The 20,592-nt window shown below is 37.1% G+C and overlaps 2 protein-coding genes across 2 annotated transcripts; one reads left to right on the top strand and one right to left on the bottom strand.

The window, feature by feature from the left end:
* The first annotated feature begins 14,701 nt into the window (after positions 1–14,701).
* Positions 14,702–18,768, top strand: LOC145066168 (subtilisin-like protease SBT6.1). Its single transcript, XM_079013372.1, has 9 exons — positions 14,702–15,445; positions 15,522–15,650; positions 15,730–15,882; positions 15,966–16,267; positions 16,347–16,610; positions 16,687–17,734; positions 17,803–18,303; positions 18,380–18,434; positions 18,547–18,768. Exons 1-9 carry the CDS (start codon positions 14,867–14,869, stop codon positions 18,624–18,626), a joined length of 3,111 nt encoding a protein of 1,036 aa, XP_078869498.1. The 5' UTR covers positions 14,702–14,866; the 3' UTR covers positions 18,627–18,768.
* LOC145066169 (putative protein ABIL1) lies at positions 18,711–20,462 on the bottom strand. Its single transcript, XM_079013373.1, has 8 exons — positions 20,254–20,462; positions 20,082–20,164; positions 19,733–19,880; positions 19,533–19,632; positions 19,414–19,450; positions 19,192–19,322; positions 18,973–19,031; positions 18,711–18,861 (listed from the first exon to the last, which is right to left on the bottom strand). Exons 1-8 carry the CDS (start codon positions 20,341–20,343, stop codon positions 18,772–18,774), a joined length of 738 nt encoding a protein of 245 aa, XP_078869499.1. The 5' UTR covers positions 20,344–20,462; the 3' UTR covers positions 18,711–18,771.
* Between the last annotated feature and the right edge of the window lie 130 nt (positions 20,463–20,592).

Consider the following 20,592-nt stretch of genomic DNA (forward strand, 5'->3'; position numbering starts at 1 on the left):
GTTTTGATTTCAACTATGAGGTTTGAGGTTTGATTTCAGAATTTTCATATATGCATTTTGGTTTTAGGTTTAAGGTTTAATTTCAGCTTTGAATATTATTTGGAGGCAGTGACTAGTGGTGGTTGACGGCGGTGAACGGTGGTGATTCATGGTGGTTGTTGAACAATTATGATTTTGGTGTGGTGGTTGGATCTTTGAACACATAAGATGTGGGTAGGATGTTGGGTTTAATTAGTGGTGGCGATTGTTTTTTTTTTTTTAATTTAACAACAATAAATAAATAAGAGAAAATCAAATATATATATATATATATATATATTAAGGGCAAAATAGTCTTTTCATGTTTGATAGGGACTATAGACGCAACAAAATAATGTTTGAGGGATATTCCGAGTTAAAAAAAAGTCTTAGGGACCAAACATGCAAGTTACCCTAAACCATAGGGACCATTCGTGTAATTTACCCTAATTATAAGTTGGTTTAAAGGTTAAATAAATATCAAACATAAAGTCTAATCATATATAAACTAAATTTCAATATTAAAATATATTTTCACTTCTACTTATAAAATTATGTTTTTTAACTTTTAACATATTATACTTAATTTATTAGTTTTAATATATTGTTGGATGTAAACCATTATCATTTTAAAGATACAATTATGAAACAATTTGTATAAAATACTTAAATTATTATTAATTTAAATATAATATTATAGCGTCAACTTGAATATAAATTTTAGTTTAACTTAAACAACCCGAAAAATATTTTGTAAACAGCTAAAAGTGATAAATTGTAATGTCTTTCTAATAATGATTATAAGTTCATTAATAAGGTTAAATAAATATCATACCTAAATTGTAATCATAAATAAACTAAATTTCAATTTTAAAATATTATCTTTACTTCTACTTATAAAGTTATCTCTGTAACTTTTAACATATTATACTTAATTTATTAGATTTAAAATGTTGTTGAATGTAAACCATTATCAGTTTAAAGCATGGTTACAAAAATCGGTCTAGGCAGCCGATTAATCGGCGCCTAGACGCTTGACAGCCTCCAACTGCCTACGAATAGGTGTTAGAGGGTTAGGCTAGGCGGCTTTGGTCAATATCAGTCAAAACCGGCCCAAGTCGGACCAAATCGGTCCAACTCGGTCCAACTTACTCTAAAGGACCCACCGGCTCAAAGGAACCAACTTGCCTAAAACATAATTGCATTTGTTTTCGTATGCACGATTCCTTTTTATAGAGTATCTTTTCTTTGATATAATGTTCCCAACTTCAATGTGGGATGCTCAAAATTTTACTCTTCCATTTATGTCGTTTGGCTTACGTTCTTCCCCATTTTTCTTGATGGTTTGACTCATACCTTGCTTGACTCCGACTCCTTTCCTCCTGCTGCCAGTAGCCATTAGCCATTGACTCCTCTCCTGTTGTCGTTAACCATTAATCATCGAAGAAAGATGAGGTCAAATTGAAGGTATCCGCTTTGAAATTGTGAGGACACCCCTGAAGAAAACGTGATGACGTGATGTAACATCCCCAAAATCTCGGCCAGAAAAGACCGATTTCATTTATGCTTTTTAAAATAATTTCAAAGTAAATCCTTTTGATTTAAAAGTATTGCGGAATTTGTTCCCAAAACAAAACATGATAAAATAATATTTATCAAAGCATTTCATCAAGACATGCATCTTCATTATATAATCAAAACTCGGGATGTCATGTTCTGACACAGACCATAAAGCATAAACGATAACATTACAAGTCATTCAACAAATATATACATATACAGACTTGTAAACAAAACAACTCGATGATTCATCCATCTTACGCCCTTGCGCCACTTCCTGTAATACAAATAAAACTGAGTGGGTCAGACTTGGGAGCCTGGTGAGCATATAGGGTTTTCAACCCACAATAAATAAATTATATTTAATTTCACCAACCAATCACTATACCGATTACCCATTCCCGTTATCCTCACTTTACGTCCCTAAAATAACATCTATCTCAAGGGACCTAATCTAGGATTTTCATCGGGACGGACATTACTGCTAAGGGGTTTCCTCAACAATAGATATCCTAAAGGCAACCATGAGGGGGATAGAGTACACCGGTGAACACATCGTTCACAACACCTACAGGTTATGAACCTGCTAGCGTTCCACAGGACTGTCTAGAAAGAGTCCGTGGTCGTTATCCATACTCCGCTGAATAACTAGATCAACAACAACAACAACATCGAGGCCTCTCATCTGTTTATTACACACCAACTATCTACTCATGTTCTACCCAACATATTAGTAGGTAAAAATATATATTTTCATACATAGTTTAAAACCCGTATATCATTTTCATTCAATACATATTCCACATAACAGATGAGGCACACCCACATAACACGTATTTCATAGAAAGTAAATCAAATCTATGAGATAGAAGAGAATGAATATACATTCACACATATAACAACAAAATTATACACATAAACAACAATATACTTAATACACTCAAACCATACTTGTATTATTATCGTGTTTATGAAAGGTAGTATACACTCACTTGATTAGAAGACGATTAGACAACACTACGACTTGCAGAAGTAGTAATCTTCAGCAGATCTGGAAGATCTCTACAAAAATCGAACTTCTCGCGGGCAGAGCTTCGGCTCGGAAATCACGCTCTTCAGGATTCTCGGGGCTTTGGATCTTGCTTCGGGACTCGGGAATATTACCGGGGCTTCGGGGTATTTCTGGCATGCAAATCGATGCAAGACGGGAGAGAGAAGAGAGAAAAATAGCAAAGGAGTCGGCTGCCCTCGCATCCTATTTATAGGAGGCTGGAGCCTCGGAGTACGCGGGGCGTACTGCCTCAGAATCGTCATTGCTTACGTATCCGAAGAACTCGAGTGCGAGGCGTGTCATGCTTCGTTGTACGTGGGGCGTACGCTAGTACGCTGGGCGTACTTCGGATGAGTCTGATGACTCCTCTTCGGATAATGCCGGATTTAATAATTAAATTTAATTATTAATTATTTAATAAACTTCGAAAATTCATATCTTCTTCATACGAACTCCGTTTTCGACGTTCTTTATATCCACGCGTAGGTGAGACTACGCTCTACAACTTTCGTTTAGACTCTGTCGGCTAATTTTGACTTTATTTTTATTATTTATTTTTAATAAGTCGGGACAGAAAAACTTCGTTATAAATTCATAACTTCTTCGTTTGACGTCCGTTCTCGCCTAACTTTTCATCGCTTCGATACCAACAACGAGACCTTCGATCCTCGTTTAGATTGTTTCGGCTAAAAACCGCTCGATCTCAGATCGAGTATTTCAGGCTGCATACCGCTAAGCCGAAACTTCGATAAATCATAACTTCCTCATACGAAGTCAGATTTGGGCGTTCTATATATTTTCGGAAACCTCGTTTCAACTACTACAACATTAACCAAAGATATCAAGTTTATTTTACACTTAAATTTTGACGCTTATTTTTATTCTTAATTAATCAAACCACATAATTAAGCAATTAAGCACAAAACACATAATACTCAAATAATACACTTCTATTATTTCAAAACGGGTTACAAAGGTTAACCTAGACTATTATATCAACATTAATGACAGTCCCTGAAACACAGACGTTACAATTCTCTCCACCTTAGAATGATTCCGTCCCCGGAATCACACATCAACAAACAACTGCGGATAGCGACCCATCATGTCACTCTCCGTCTCCCAGGTGAGATTCGGCCCATTCGTGTGTTTCCATCGGACAAGCACTAACTCGACCATCTTGCGTCGCAACTTCTTAGTCTTTCGATCAACGATTGCCTCTGGTTCTTCAATCAACCTTTTGTTCTCATCGATTCTCAACTCATAAATTGGAATTATGTCGGGAACTTCTCCCATGAACTTCCTCAAATAACACACATGAAAAGTGTTATGAATTCTACTGAATAGTTCGAGCTTGTAAGCTTGGTTCCCAATCCTCTGAAGAACTTTAAACGGTCCAATAAACCTTGGACTCAACTTTCCCCTTTTACCAAATCTTATAAGTCCCTTCCACGACGAGACTTTAAGCAAAACCGAATCCCCAACCTCAAAATTCATCGGTCTTCGCTTCTTGTCAGCATAGCTCTTTTGACGATCTTGAGCTGCTAACATTCTTTCCCTAATTATTTTCAACTTTTCAGCAGTTTGATGAACCATCTCCGGTCCCATAAACTGCTTTTCCCCAGCCTCAAGCCAACAAGACGGCGTACGACACTTCTATCCATACAAAGCTTGGTAAGGTTCCATCTTAATGCTCGAGTGGAAACTATTATTGTAGGAAAATTCTACCAAAGGTAAATGTTCATCCCAATTACCTAGGAATTCCAAGGTACATGCTCTCAGCATATCTTCAAGTGTTTGTATCGTTCTTTCACTCTGATCATCAGTCTGCGTATGGTAAGTTGTACTTAAACACAACTTGGTACCCAATTCCTCTTGTAGACTTTTCCAAAACCTCGAGGTGAAACGGCTATCACGATCCGACACAATCGTTAACGGAACACCGTGAAGCCTCAGAATTTCCTTCACGTAAGAATTTGCAAGCTTCTCCATAGACCATTTCTCCTTGGCTGCTATGAAATGCGCACTTGGTGGTTGTCGAGGCCAACACAAATAATAACCCTAAATATTACACACTAAAATAGTGTATAGTGGTAAAGGGATCGAATCCACGGAGATTGGTTCAATTTATAACTCTATGAAAAATCTCTTTGTAAAAATACTTGTAAAATGACAATAAAAATAAAATGGGGGGTTTTTGGTGTTTTGAAATACTTGAAACAAACTAGAATTAACTATGATTTAAATAGACAAATGCAACAAAAATAAGAGTTTGATGTAAAATCAATAAGGGAGAGATGGTTGACTTAAAGTTTCCTCACTTTGACTTTTGATGAACATATCATTAGAATCCAATGGTGCAATACTTTGATTTAAATCCTTAATTTGGCTATAGTAATCCAAGGAGCTTGAGATTACCTAGACTTTTCTTAATTGTTGAAATGGCTAGAGAAGCTCATAACAATTTCCTTAGTCAAAGTCACTAATTCCAAATAGCATGTAATTAGTGAAAGTCAACTAGCATTAAGAACCAAAAAGTCACCAAATCCAAGAGGGGTCAAATGCTTTCACCACCATGTTGGAGGAAATGTTTTTATGATTGTGTGAAGCAAAAACAACACAAAAATCATTTGTTGCTTGCTAATTTGAGGATCCTTTACTTAATCAAGAAATTAGCCAACTAATCACCACAAACACATTTAAACTCATGAACTAAAACATACAAGTAGTGATAAGATGTTAAAACACAAAACATTCCCATAAAGATTTAAGAACATGTTCATGGATTCTTCAACATTCAACAAAAGTTCAAAGGTTTAACCAAAAGTCAACCAAGATTAGTTTAGCCAAGCATGGCTAAACTCAAAGAAACAAAGTTAGAGAAAATTGTACCAAACATTAAGCAAGAATCAAGAGGTAACAATATGATGTTCTTCAAGTGTTCTTAGCCTTCCAAAGTCTTCAAAACTCCAGAGAGAATCTCTAAAAATCGGATATCCAAGAGTCTCCAAAAGATGGGCACCAACCTTCCTCAAATAGCCTTCCAAATGGATTTCCGAAATTACCCCTGCAGAGCCTTGCGCGACCCGCGTGCTGCTGTGCGGGTGGGTTGCGCAGGTGGTGCCTGACATGGGCTTCTTTGAGATTTTGGGCCTCCAAAGCATATCCCACTAGCCCAGATCGAATCCAATCACCTCCTAGCCCATTTTCTTCAAGTTTTTCTTCATTTTAAGCCCAATTTGACCTCTCTAAATCCTCCAAAGCTCGTGCACTCACCCAATTAACAATCTACGCACGCTTGAATAAACTCCCGCATCTTGCAAATTTAAAGTTTATTTCTCTCCAAGCCTTCAAATAATCATCAAGCACGCTCCATGCATCATCTCCACAATCACCAAGCCTAACATCCTTTTTGTCTACCAAATCTCATCGCTTCCCATACGTCCCGAACACTCCCGCTCCGCTAGACCCAAAAACCTGCAAGTATGCTCACAAGATTCGAAAGTACCCGAAGTAGTCATGAAATAACAAAAGGGAAAATATGCATGGAAATTATCTAAATTAAGAATGAAATATGCTAAAATAAACTATAAAAAGAAGTAAACAAAACTAACTATCAGCACTCTTAGTGAATCGATCAACGACCACCCAAATCATGTCGTGACCATTCTTTGTTCTGGGCAGTTTAGTGACAAAATCCATATCAATGTCTTCCCACTTACCCATAGGCACATGCAATGGTTCTAAACTCCCGTACGGTTTCTGATGTTGTGTCTTTACTCTCGCACAAGTCACACATTCAGCCACATACTTTGCAACATCAAGCTTCATTGTCGGCCACCAGTAGTAGGGTTTCAGGTCCCTATACATTTTAGTGCTACCGGGATGAATCGAGTACATGGTCTTGTGAGCTTCTTCCATCAGAAGATATCTGACTCCTCCTGTCTTAGGTATCCAAATCTGATCTTGGAACACCTTCAGTCCATGACTGTTTACACCGAACACCAACGTTTTGCCCAAACGTTCCTCCTTTCGGTCATTCTTCTCAGAAGCTTCGCTTTGAGCTTTCTTTATACTTTCCAAAATAGTCGAGACAACTTCAATTCTCAACGCTCTTGGCCTTTTCCTTTCAAGATTGACTTTCCGACTGAGAGCATCAGCAACAACATTAGCTTTACCGGGGTGGTAAAGTATCTCACAGTCGTAGTCTTTAAGTAATTCTAGCCAGCGTCGTTGCCTCATATTCAATTCCTTCTGATTAAAGAGATATTGGAGACTCTTATGATCAGTGAAAATTTTGCACTTCGTGCCATAGAGGTAATGCCTCCATATTTTCAGAGCGAAAACTACCGCTGCCAACTCCAAATCATGAGTCGGGTAATTCTTTTCATGCTCCTTCAGCTGTCGAGACGCATATGCTATCACCTTTTCTCTTTGGGTCAAAACACAACCCAATCCAACCCCATACGCATCGCTATAAACATCGAAGTCTTCAACCCCATCAGGTAGAGAAAGTAGCGGTGCCTCGCATAGCTTCTTCTTTAGCTTCTCGAATGCTTCTTTATGCTTATCACTCCAAGCATAAGTAGCTCCTTTGTGGGTCAAAGCTGTTAATGGAGTAGCAATCGAAGAAAAGCCTTGGATAAACCTTCGGTAATATCCGGCTAATCCCAAAAAGCTTCGGATCTCCGTGGGACTTTTCGGTTGTTCCCATTTCATCACAGCTTTGATCTTCGCTGGATCAACCATTATCCCTTCTTGGTTGACCACGTGACCCAAGAATTGGACTTCACGAATCCAAAAATCACATTTGGAGAACTTTGCATACAACTTCTCCTTCTTCAAGACTTCTAACACTTCTCGCAAGTGTCTGCCATGCTCATCTTGGCTTTTCGAATAAATCAGAATGTCATCTATGAACACTATCACAGATTTATCTAGGAACGGATTACAAACTCTGTTCATTAAATCCATGAATGCCGCTGGAGCATTGGTTAGTCCAAACGACATAACCAAAAACTCGTAGTGTCCATATCGGGTTCTGAATGCAGTCTTCTCTATATCCTGTTCTCTTACTTTCAGCTGATGATATCCTGACCTTAGGTCGATCTTTGAAAAATAACTTGAACCTTGTAGTTGATCGAACAGGTCATCAATCCTCGGCAACGGATATCTATTCTTTATTGTTGCCTTATTCAGCTCTCGGTAATCAATGCACATTCTCATACTTCCATCTTTCTTCTTCACAAATAACACCGGAGCTCCCCAGGGTGATGAACTAGGTCTAATGAAACCTTTGTCCAATAACTCCTGAAGTTGCATCACCAGCTCCTTCATCTCCGTCGGTGCTAATCGATAAGGTGCTTTTGCTATTGGCGTTGTCCCTGGCAACAAGTCTATTCTAAACTCCACTTGTCTATCAGGCGGTAATCCAGGAAGATCTTCGGGAAATACTTCCGGATAATCACACACAACAGGAATATTCTGCATCACCTTCTTTTCCTTCTTAGCATCGATCACGAATGCTAAGTATGATGTACACCCTTTGGTCAAACATTTTCTGGATTTCATTAGGGAAATGATTCCAGAATTTACTCTGCGTTTGTCCCCATACACCATAAACGAATCTTTCCCAGGCGGGTTCACTTTAACTATCTTCTTCTTGCATAAAATTTCGGCATCATTGGCGCTAAGCCAATCCATTCCAAGCACGATGTCGAAACCATTAAGTTCGACAGACAATAATTCCTCGTGGAACTTATTCCCATTCAGATCAATTAAGATGTTTTTCATACGATGGCTAACAGGTACAAACTTGCCACTAGCAACTTCGACTAATAAGGCATTATCTAGTCTATCAACAGGCAAAGCTAGTTTTCTACCAAATTCATGCGATATAAAGGAATAGTTGGCTCCAGAATCAAATAAAATTTGGGCAGGCAATTTGTTAACGAGAAAGGTACCTGAAGCGACATCAGCTTCATCTTTAGCAGCTTCCAGTGTCATCTGGAATGCTCTCGCCTTTGGCTTTGGCGGAATGTTGGGTCTAGCTGCCTCCTTCTTCTTCGGGCAGTCCCTCGACATGTGTCCCTCCTCACCACAACCATAGCAAACCTTCTTAGAGAGGGTACATTCATTGGCATAGTGCCCTGGCTTTCCACACTTGTAGCACGTGGCCACCACCTCACATTTTCCATGATGCTTCTTCTTACATTTGTCGCACCATTTCGCTTCGCCTCCACTTCCCCTCGAACCAGACTTCGAGAACTTGTTTTTCTTGTTGGAACCTGAAGTTCCATCGAACTTCCTCTTTTCACCAACATCTATCCTTTCCAGACCCTTTTCCTTCTGCTGGGCCTCCACATTCTTAGCTGCACGAACAGTCGTTTTCAGAGTAGTTGCCATCTTGACTATCGGACCAAAGTCGGCAGGCAGTCCATTAGCAAACCTCTCAATCTTGGAGAGTTCCGTTGGCACTAGGTACGGAAATAACTTCATTTTCTCAGTGAATGTAGTAGCATAGTCATCTATGCTCATCCTCCCCTTCTTTAAGTTTTGGAACTCATCATTCAGATCAATCAGATCTATCTCTGAACAATGTTGCACCCTTAGTTGTTCCAAGAACTCCTCCCATGACATTTTCAAGGCTTCCCCTCGTGGCATAGTATCTGCCAACAACTTCCACCAACTTAAGACTCCAGTCTTCAGTTGTCTGACTGCAAAGACAGTCTTTTGTTTGTTGCTACAGTCACAACTTTCAAACACCATCTCCATTTCGGAGATCCAATCCATTATCTCAACAGGCTTTGGGCTCCCAGAAAGACTTGGCGGTTTGGCGCCCAAGAAGTTCTTGTACATTCGCCCATCCTTGTTGCTTCTCCTTTCCGGATCATTCCTTCATTCTCCTTGAGTCCCAACTTGACTCATAATGCGACTATTGTTCCCTCCCTCCGATTGCTCGGGAATCAATTCGGGTTCCTCAATAGGTATGATAGGTTCGTCCCTATTATCATGCAACATCTGTCGCATCTCATCCCTTTGTTCGGCTAACATAGCCCGAATCATGGCTTGCACCCCAGCCATTGTTATTGGTTCTGGTGCTGCTGCAACAGGTATATGCTCAATCACTGACGGTTGATTCCTGTTTTCATCCGCATTTCCAACGCCACTCCTTGTTCTCACCATTTTTTTTATCTACACACCGAATAAGGTGAAATTTAGATCTTCATTCACGATAGATTTCAAATCATCCTTATTACTCCGAAACGATTACATGCTAGTTCTAATATCGTAAACATACGCTTAGAATCCTAAACACATAAACCTTCAGATCCGTTTGGCAACAAACCGTAGATCCGAACAATTAATATCATATATGGCAACATATAATATTTAGCACATAAAAGCATTTTAGGCAACTTTCCTAAAATAAACTAGTGCTCGTGTCTATAATATATCAGACACACTTCTCACAATCTCCACTTAGCATTCTAAGTTTAAGTCTAGAAATCCTACAAATTCCTAGTTCGCTTAAACTAATGCTCTGATACCAACTGTTACATCCCCAAAATCTCGGCCAGAAAAGACCGATTTCATTTATGCTTTTTAAAATAATTTCAGAGTAAATCCTTTTGATTTAAAAGTGTTGCGGAATTTGTTCCCAAAACAAAACATGATAAAATAATATTTATCAAAGCATTTCATCAAGAGATGCATTTTCATTATATAATCAAAACTCGGGATGTCATGTTCAGACACAGACCATAAAGCATAAACGATAACATTACAAGTCATTCAACAAATATATACATATACAGACTTGTAAACAAAACAACTCGATGATTCATCCATCTTACGCCCTTGCGCCACTTCCTGTAATACAAATAAAACTGAGTGGGTCAGGCTTGGGAGCCTGGTGAGCATATAGGGTTTTCAACCCACAATAAATAAATTATATTTAATTTCACCAACCAATCACTATACCGATTACCCATTCCCGTTATCCTCACTTTACGTCCCTAAAATAACATCTATCTCAAGGGATCTAATCTAGGATTTTCATCGGGACGGACATTACTGCTAAGGGGTTTCCTCAACAATAGATATCCTAAAGGCAACCATGAGGGGGATAGAGTACACCGGAGAACACATCGTTCACAACACCTACAGGTTATGAACCTGCTAGCGTTCCACAAGACTGTCTAGAAAGAGTCCGTGGTCGTTATCCATACTCCGCTGAATAACTAGATCAACAACAACAACAACATCGAGGTCTCTCATCTGTTTATTATTACACACCAACTATCTACCCATGTTCTACCCAACATATTAGTAGATAAAAATATATATTTTCATACATAGTTTAAAACTTGTATATCATTTTCATTCAATACATATTCCACATAACAGATGAGGCACACCCACATAACACGTATTTCATAGAAAGTAAATCAGATCTATGAGATAGAAGAGAATGAATATACATTCACACATATAACAACAAAATTATACACATAAACAACAATATACTTAATACACTCAAACCATACCTGTATTATTATCGTGTTTATGAAAGGTAGTATACACTCACTTGATTAGAAGACGATCAGACAACACTACGACTTGCAGAAGTAGTAATCCTCAGCAGATCTGGAAGATCTCTACAAAAATCGAACTTCTCGTGGGCAGAGCTTCGGCTTGGGAATCATGCTCTTCGGGATTCTCGGGGCTTCGGATCTTGCTTCGGGACTCGGGAATATTACCGGGGCTTCGGGGTATTTCTGGCACGCAAATCGATGCAAAATGGGAGAGAGAAGAGAGAAAAATAGCAAAGGAGTCGGCTGCCCTCGCATCCTATTTATAGGAGGCTGGAGCCTCGGAGTACGCGGGGCGTACTGCCTCAGAATCGTCATTGCTTACGTATCCGAAGAACTCGAGTGCGAGGCGTGTCATGCTTCGCTGTACGCGGGGCGTACGCTAGTACGCTGGGCATACTTCGGATGAGTCCGATGACTCCTCTTCGGATAATGCCGGATTTAATAATTAAATTTAATTATTAATTATTTAATAAACTTCGAAAATTCATATCTTCTTCATACGAACTCCATTTTCGACGTTCTTTATATCCACGCATAGGTGAGACTACGCTCTACAACTTTCGTTTAGACTCCGTCGGCTAATTTTGAATTTATTTTTATTATTTATTTTTAATAAGTCGGGACAGAAAAACTTCGTTATAAATTCATAACTTCTTCATTTGACGTCCGTTCTCGCCTAACTTTTCATTGCTTCGATACCAACAACGAGACCTTCGATCATCGTTTAGATTGTTTCGGCTAAAAACCGCTCGATCTCAGATCGAGTATTTCAGGCTGCATACCGCTAAGCCGAAACTTCGATAAATCATAACTTCCTCATACGAAGTCAGATTGGGGCGTTCTATATATTTTCGGAAACCTCGTTTCAACTACTACAACATTAACCAAAGATATCAAGTTTATTTTACACTTAAATTTTGACGCTTATTTTTATTCTTAATTAATCAAACCACATAATTAAGCAATTAAGCACAAAACACATAATACTCAAATAATACACTTCTATTATTTCAAAACGGGTTACAAAGGTTAACCTAGACTATTATATCAACATTAATGACAGTCCCAGAAACACAGGCGTTACACGTGATCTCAAATGTTTCTTTTTCCATTCGTTTCCCATTATCCTTCCGTTAATGCTCCATCGTCGGTTAGTTCTTTGCTCAACCATCGTTCCTGCATCATCATTTTCCTTCCACTACTGCTTCATCGTTGACTCAACCATCATGCTCCACCATCGTGACCTGCTCCACTGTTCCTTTCCAACGACACCCTCCGAATCGCAAAATGTCACAACTCCCTTGAATCTGTGATGCAGTTTAGTTCTTCAATCCGTGATGCAAATTGTAATTGAACCCGTGTTCATGGATATTTCAGGTATTGTAACGGGGTAGTGTAATTGAATTGATGTTTGTATTGCAATTGAATCCGTCACAACAGGTGCACACCAACTGTTTGATATTTTGTCCCAGTGAAATTTGATTCACATTCCTTGTTTAATTGAATGATTGGTGATTATAGGGAGGGTTAATTAGAAGGAACATGCAACGGCGTCTTTAATTCTCCACTTCTGCTTGTTTAATTTTGCGATTTGAGTTCTACTCCAACAACTTCACCTTGTTTGATTAACTATTAAGTTGTTTTGTAATTTGAGTTATCCACCCTGTTTAACAGGTTAATTGTTAAGCACATATGCATAACTTGTTAACTGTTAAAGATATGTTAAACATTTGTAAGTTAGGTTGATTGATGTTTTTCATTTAAGCATAACATGTTAACAGCTAAGTTGAGTGATTATAAAACTCACTGCTCAAATATGCTCCTGTTAAATGTTAATTTGATTGATAATGTTTGGTTCATTGTTAATGTGTTAAAGTTCCAATTGAAGGTTAGTATCCAATTCCAGGCCTTTGAAATGAATCAACCAAATAAGCCAAGAGGGAGACCAAGGAAGAAAGTTTCTAAAATTGTTCCTGTTCCCTCAACATTCACAATGCAGTAGTTGGTTATTTAGATGTGATGTATTAAGGATCAAAGGGGTTTTTGTAATTATAGTTTCATGTTATAATGTTATATTTATTAACTTTTAATTGATATAATTTTATATTTATTAATGTTATATATAATGTCATATTCTTAGGATTAATGCTAAATTTAATATTTTTTTAATAAAATTTTTAATAATTAATGGTCCCCGATTAATCCCAGCATAGACGATTAATCCATTGACCCCGGTCCACCGCCGAGCTACCGTCGAACGTTTTTTGCAACCTTGGTTTAAAGCTACAACTTTTGAACTGTTTGAACAACATACTTAAATTGTTAATTTAAATATACCATTACAATGTCAACTTAAATATAAATTTCGGTTCCATTTAGAAAACCAAAAAATATTTTTGTAAATAGTTAAAATTGATAAATACAAAAACTAAATTGTAATCTTAATTTAACTAAAATATTTCCTAAAGATATTTTTATAATCATGAAAAGTTTTTAAATAAGTAGCTTAAAATAACTTACAATAACAATAGGTAAAAATAACTCTATATAAATGATTATATTGTTACCTTTAAAATAAAATAAAAAAACAACGTTTGATGTTTTAAATAATTATAATGACAAAAATTAAAACATTAAACAAAAAAATTAAAAAAAATTAATTAACAGTAACAACATTTATAAATAATATTAAACCATATATTATATTTAATTTTATTTATGTGTAACTCACGGGTAGAAGTCAAACGACTGTGATTATGCAGTTATAATAGATGTATATATTATCATATAATTCAAAATAATCAATATATTATATCAATTTAATATACAAAATATTATATCAAATTTAATAACAACGTTATTGTTATAATTAAAAAAACATATATTTATAAAGACTTTCAACTATATAGATATTTCTGTGCAACGCACAGACATTCGCATATTTTTTATTATATTTGCTTGGTACAACTGTCACCACTGACTTTTGTGGTTTGACAATTTAACTCTTACTAAGTTTTATTTAACACGTAACAACTTATTTTCTACTACTCTCAAATACATTACTGTTGCCGCAACGCACAGTGGGTAAAACTTTATTCTTATACTAAGGCTTTGGGTGAGTGGGCTGCGGTCTCTACCGCAGCCTCCTTCCACCTCTGCATGAACACCCCCTTCCACTGTGGTAGCTGCACTCCCTTTTCTCTTTCTCCTCTTTTACTTGCTCTCTCTCTTCTCTCAACCAATCATCTTCTTTATTTTCTCTCTTCTAACCTTTTTCCCACTTCCTTATTGCGGTTTATAGTTGATGAAATAAGAAAATATCTGAGTTGGCGTCTATGTGGCATACGAGAGAGTGCGGTTTCGATGGCGCCACTCCCTCCGACCTAATTTCTCAAAAAAAAAAAAAAAATCGCTACCAAAATTGAAAGAAAGAAAACATTAATTAAACGGACAAAAGCAGAAACAATCGAAGTTCATCTTTGGATTTGTTTAACGACTTCGAAAAAGTTCCATCGATTTCAATTTTCATATACAGTTAAAGGCACTGAAGAAGACGACATTCCATGTCCAAAAAAATTCTTCAAATCCAACTATCAATGAGGAATCTTTCCCGCCAAATCAATTAAACCAGAGCGTCATCATGACGAAGATCCTTACCCCCAAATTCAATTTCTCATTCATCTTCCTCTGCATCTCAATCTCCATATACCGCTTCAACAACCCATCAGAAAACCAAACCCTAATCCCAAAACCATCACTACAACCACCACCACCACCGATCAATCGCAAGAACTACATTGTCAGATTCATCCAATACAAGAAAGCGGAAGACCACAAGGCGTATCTCGAGCATAACGCCAATGAAGTACCGTACAACTCGTGTTCTTGGGAGTGGATCGGCAGAAACAACCCTGCTTCTAAATTCCCCACGGATTTTGGAGTCGTCTCCATCGACGATGACGCTGTTGATTCGGTTATTAGGAAGTTTGAGACACTGGAGATGGTGAAAGATGTTAGGGTTGATTCGAGTTACCATTTAAGGAACTTGCTTGGTGGAATGAAGAGGAAAAGGTATGAGCGAGTTGGGGCGTTTGTAGATGGGAAGAAGCGACCTGGGAAGATCTTCACGTCGATGTCGTTTACTGATGGTGAAGATTTCGTCGCTGCAGCCACGACTGCTAACCAGACGATTGAGTGGAAACGACAGCTTTTATCTCAGGTAAATATCAACAACATTTGAATCCATTAGTTCCTTCTATGGCAATCATTGTGTGATCCGATTACTTTCAATGCAGAAATCTCAAGTTACATCCCTGTTTGGAGCAGATGAACTTTGGTCAAAAGGGTACACTGGAGCAAAAGTAAAGATGGCTATATTTGATACTGGAATTCGTTCTGATCACCCCCATTTCCGCAATATAAAGGTATCATTGCCATTGATGGACTCCATGGCTTTCTCTATTTGTCGTCATCCAAAGGTTTATTTCCTTTTCACAACTTCAGGAACGCACAAACTGGACCAATGAGAATTCACTAAACGATAATCTCGGACATGGAACATTTGTTGCTGGAGTGATTGCTGGTGAAAACACAGAATGTCTAGGGTTTGCACCAGATACAGAGATTTACGCTTTCCGTGTGTTTACAGATGCACAGGTAACACATACACTACAGTTCCTCATCATTTCCATCTTCAAAACTATCTTAAGAGTCATAATTTTCTATTCAGCTTATTACAGGTTTCATACACATCATGGTTTCTTGATGCATTCAACTATGCAATCGCAACCAACATGGATGTCTTGAACCTAAGCATCGGTGGCCCTGATAACATGGATCTTCCATTTGTAGAGAAAGTCTGGGAATTAACAGCAAGCAACATTATAATGGTGTCTGCAATTGGCAACGATGGACCATATTATGGCACTTTAAACAACCCTGCTGATCAAAGTGATGTAATCGGTGTTGGTGGAATAGATTACAGCTCCAACATTGCTTCATTTTCATCACGTGGCATGAGCACTTGGGAGATCCCTCATGGGTATTCTATTTTTTTTCATATGTTTAGTTAAATGATCAAAGATTTAATCAAAATCTATAAAATTTGATCTTTACTACAGATATGGACGTGTAAAACCAGATGTAGTTGCATATGGGAGGAATATCAGAGGATCTGCTATAGGAACAGGATGTAGAACACTATCAGGAACAAGTGTAGCAAGTCCTGTAGTTGCTGGTGTTGTGTGTCTTCTTGTTAGTGTCATCCCTGAAAGTGAAAGAAAGAAAATCTTGAATCCTGCAAGCATGAAGCAAACCCTAGTCGAAGGTGCTGTGAAGCTTTCTGGTCATAATATGTATGAGCAGGGTTCCGGAAGGGTTAATTTGTAAGTTTTTATATATCTTTTTTGTAGCAAAAAGACGTATTTTTTTTTCTTTTTTAATATCTTTTTGATATAACAGGTTAGAATCATATGAAATCTTGAAAAACTACAAGCCTCGAGCCACAATCTTCCCGAATGTTCTTGACTACACAGATTGCCCATATACGTGGCCTTTCTGCCAACAACCGCTATACGCAGGCGGCATGCCTGTGCTTTTCAACGCCACCATCCTCAACGGAATGGGAGTAATCGGCTACTTCTCATCTCCACCATCATGGATTCCGGCGACTGAACAAGGTAATCTCCTCAACATCCGTTTCACTTACTCCGACGTCATCTGGCCATGGACTGGCTACCTCGCTTTACACCTCCAAATCAAAGAAGAAGGATCTGAATTTTCCGGCGAGATCTCCGGGAAGGTGGTCGTTCATATCTACTCCCCTCCGGCGACCGGAGAAACCACCTTCCAAAACAGCACGTGCGTGTTACATCTAAAACTACAAGTGATTCCGACTCCGGTGAGATCAAAACGGGTTTTATTCGATCAATTTCATAACATAAAATACCCACCCGGGTATGTCCCTAGGGATTCATTATCCGTTCATAACGACATTCTCGATTGGCATGGAGACCATTTGCATACGAATTTTCATTCAATGTTTAACGTTTTAAGAGAAGAAGGCTACTTTATTGAAACGCTTGGATCCCCGTTGACTTGCTTTGACGCGAACAATTACGGGAGTTTGTTAATGGTGGATCTGGAAGACGAGTATTTCGAAGAGGAGATACGAAAGCTAAAAGACGATGTTGTGGTTAGTGGGTTGGGTTTGGTGGTGTTTGGTGATTGGTATAACGTCGACACTATCACAAAGATGAGATTTTTCGATGATAATACACGGAGTTGGTGGACCCCAGTGACAGGTGGCGCGAATTTACCCGCTTTGAACGAGCTTTTGGGCCCATTTGGGATTGCGTTTGGTGATCGGATTCTCAATGGAAATATCAAAATCGAACATGATAGGTGTAGGTATGCATCGGGAAGCAACATTGATAAGTTCCCAAAAGGTGGGTTTTTGCATCGGTTTCCTTTGTTTGATAGCGCGGGTAACAATGGGCATACGGATAAGGTACACATGTGAATTTACTATTTTACCCTTTTTGAGATTATGAACTTATGTTAACGAGTTTATTTTAGGGAGATGGAGATGCAGCGATTCTTGGATTAGTGGAAGTTGGAGAGGGTAGAATTGGCGTATATGGTGATTCCAACTGTTTGGATTCCAGTCATATGGTGAAAGATTGTTTCTGGCTTTTAACAAAAATGTTGGATTTCACAAGCAAAAGCATTAAAGATCCGGTTTTGTTTTCCAATTCAGTGAAACTGAAACAATCGTTGAATGAAGGTGATGAACGATTACCTTCTAGAAGAACGGAATTGAATTTCTCAATGTATTCCGGAGTGATCGGAAAGGAATTGGTGTGTCGGAATGACTCGAGGTTTGATGTGTGGGGAACAAAGGGGTATGGGTTGCAAGTCAGAGGAAGAAACCATAGATTGCCAGGTCATCAGGCTATTGATTTGGGTAGTGGTTTAAAAAACTCTTCATCTGATTACTCTATTCAAAAAGGTTTCAAGAACAAAAGGAGTTTTTCATTTTCGGGGAATAAATTCTTCAGCTTTCTGTATGCAGATGATGTAAGAATCTCAAACTTGTACTTTTATTTGTTATATATTTGGTATTATGAATAACAAATTGTAATTTTATATGCAGTCTCTTGTGATATTTCCAAATCAGTGGTTTGTACCTTGTATCATTGCTGTTTTTGGTGAGTGAATTTTATGTATATATATATATATATATATATATATATATATACACACACACACATTGTGAGCTCAATTTATGTTATGACCTAATTATCATTATTTTTGTTTCAGGGGTTTTTCTTGTAACAAGTTTATGTAAAATTCGACAGAAAAGGCGTCGAAGAAGGAAAGTATCTGGATCCAGTAGATAAACATATTTTTTTTAACCATGGAAATGATTTTTTTTTGCAAATGTATAGATGAAAAGATTATGAAATTTTGGAATGATGCCAATGATAAGAATAATAATAATAATAATAATAATAATAATAATAATAATAATAATAATAAAAATAGTCATATTCTTCGGCTTCCACATACTGATAATATCTCGTTATTTGGTCGCGACTTCATGAATAACACACCCCGTCTATTCTTACTTTTGTCCTACAAAAAAATGGGGAAGAATTTGATAGTGATTAGTTTGTTATATTTGTTGATATATATGAGGATAATTAAAGAAAATGTTTTATAAGAAATTAAGGAAACATAAATCACCTGTAATTGAAAAGATTGAGATTTTGGTTGAACAGATAGGCTGTCTCGAACTGGAAAAACTGAAATAAATAAATAAGTAAATAAATCGAGGAGATTTTTAGGTCTATATTTGCTATAATAGAGATGAGGAAGACATTTGTGTTTTGATACATACAAAAATCAATTTTGTCCCATTAAAATGACAAAGGAATATTTGTTTTTTTAAGGTTTTAGATATACCTCGAATGGACGATGATGAACACAACGGTTTGTAGCTGTTACAAGTGTACAAGAAAAGTGGAACTTCTTCATCTACCTTAAATTCGTCGTTTCCTTTTATATCTTTTGCACTAATTCGACTCTCGGATTCCCTGTAAAATACATAGGACGTTATATGCAATAATAAATAAATAAATAAATAAATAAATAAATAAATAAATAAGGAAAAGAAAAATATTATACCTGAAGCTTTGATTTAGTTTCAAAACATTTGAAACAGCTGATTCAAACGTAACTCTATGTCAGACAAACATAAACAATAACATATAACATAAAACAAAAAGAAAAAGATAGAATCTTACGTGGTTTTATATAACGAGAATTGTATCTCAGAAGATTCTCTCTTGAGGAAACTTTAGCTAGAGCAATCTTATGAGAATAGTCTTGACAAGTCAACAGTTTCTATTTCGTAAATTAAATAACTTTAATTAAATTTGAACATAAAAAAAAAGTACAACTTTCAAAATGCGATTAAAACATAAATACATAATACATAACTCACTTGATTCAAGAAATTGATTTTGACTTCTGTTTGATTTATTGAACAAGTTTTAGACAAATGGTGATCAAGATTAGCAGAAACGGATCCAAGATGATCCACAACAGTCACCAAGGCACTTTGTATGTATTCCTTCGTGTTCTTAACAACTCTGAAAAGTCAAAGTCAAAGTCAAACTTACTCATTTTCAAATCCAATTTATACGTTGAATGTTTAGTATTTTTAGCTCAAACTTTCTGCTATCGTATTAAAAGTTGTCTTTCCGAACTAAAAGTAATATTTTTTTAGAATTTAGAACTGAAATCCAACAAGTTTGACTCAGAAAAGTCAAAATCGGAATGTGGTTGCTTACAGTTGCTTTTGGTTGGAATTTAAGAAAGTGGATTGGTAGGAATCTGCTGCATGATGAAGCTGTGAACACAAATCTTTCAACTCCTGCAACAAAAACAAATCAAAATTCAAATTTTCAAAACAAAAATCAATCGAATTATGAAAAGAAGAAGATTTTGGGTTTATAGACGAACTTGAAGAGATTTCTTGAAAGTGGTTTCGTTTTCTGATTCAGATTGTGGGGTTTGTTTATGATCTTCAGAAGATGGGGATGAGTTCTTCATTTTCTTTGAGGTTTTTTTTTCTTCATTTGATTGGTTAATGGTTATATTAATAGTAAAAACATGCAAAAACACACACAAAAACACCTGGGTATGTGTGTGTTTATAAAGAAATAAATAAAGAATATAAGATTCTTTAGTTTGAACAGAAAAGGCATGGGGAACTTAATGGGCAGAAATATATAGAAAGAAAGATAACAAACTTTTTATATATTTTCATTTCATTCCCGTGATCTTTTGTGTTATTCCCAG

The sequence above is a fragment of the Lactuca serriola genome, chromosome 8, assembly GCF_051521515.1.
Source record: "Lactuca serriola cultivar US96UC23 chromosome 8, Lser_US96UC23_V15, whole genome shotgun sequence".
Lineage (NCBI taxonomy): Eukaryota > Viridiplantae > Streptophyta > Magnoliopsida > Asterales > Asteraceae > Lactuca > Lactuca serriola.

Coding starts and splice junctions, on each gene's coding strand:
- LOC145066169 (XM_079013373.1), bottom strand. CDS start 20,343: ATGAAGAACTCATCCCCATCTTCTGAAGATCATAAACAAACCCCACAA. Junction 20,165..20,253: donor CTTTCAAGAAATCTCTTCAA/GTTCGTCTATAA, acceptor TTTTTGTTGCAG/GAGTTGAAAGATTTGTGTTC. Junction 18,862..18,972: donor CTCAATCTTTTCAATTACAG/GTGATTTATGTT, acceptor ATTTTTTTGTAG/GACAAAAGTAAGAATAGACG.
- LOC145066168 (XM_079013372.1), top strand. CDS start 14,867: ATGACGAAGATCCTTACCCCCAAATTCAATTTCTCATTCATCTTCCTC. Junction 15,651..15,729: donor CCCATTTCCGCAATATAAAG/GTATCATTGCCA, acceptor TCACAACTTCAG/GAACGCACAAACTGGACCAA. Junction 16,611..16,686: donor GGTTCCGGAAGGGTTAATTT/GTAAGTTTTTAT, acceptor TTGATATAACAG/GTTAGAATCATATGAAATCT.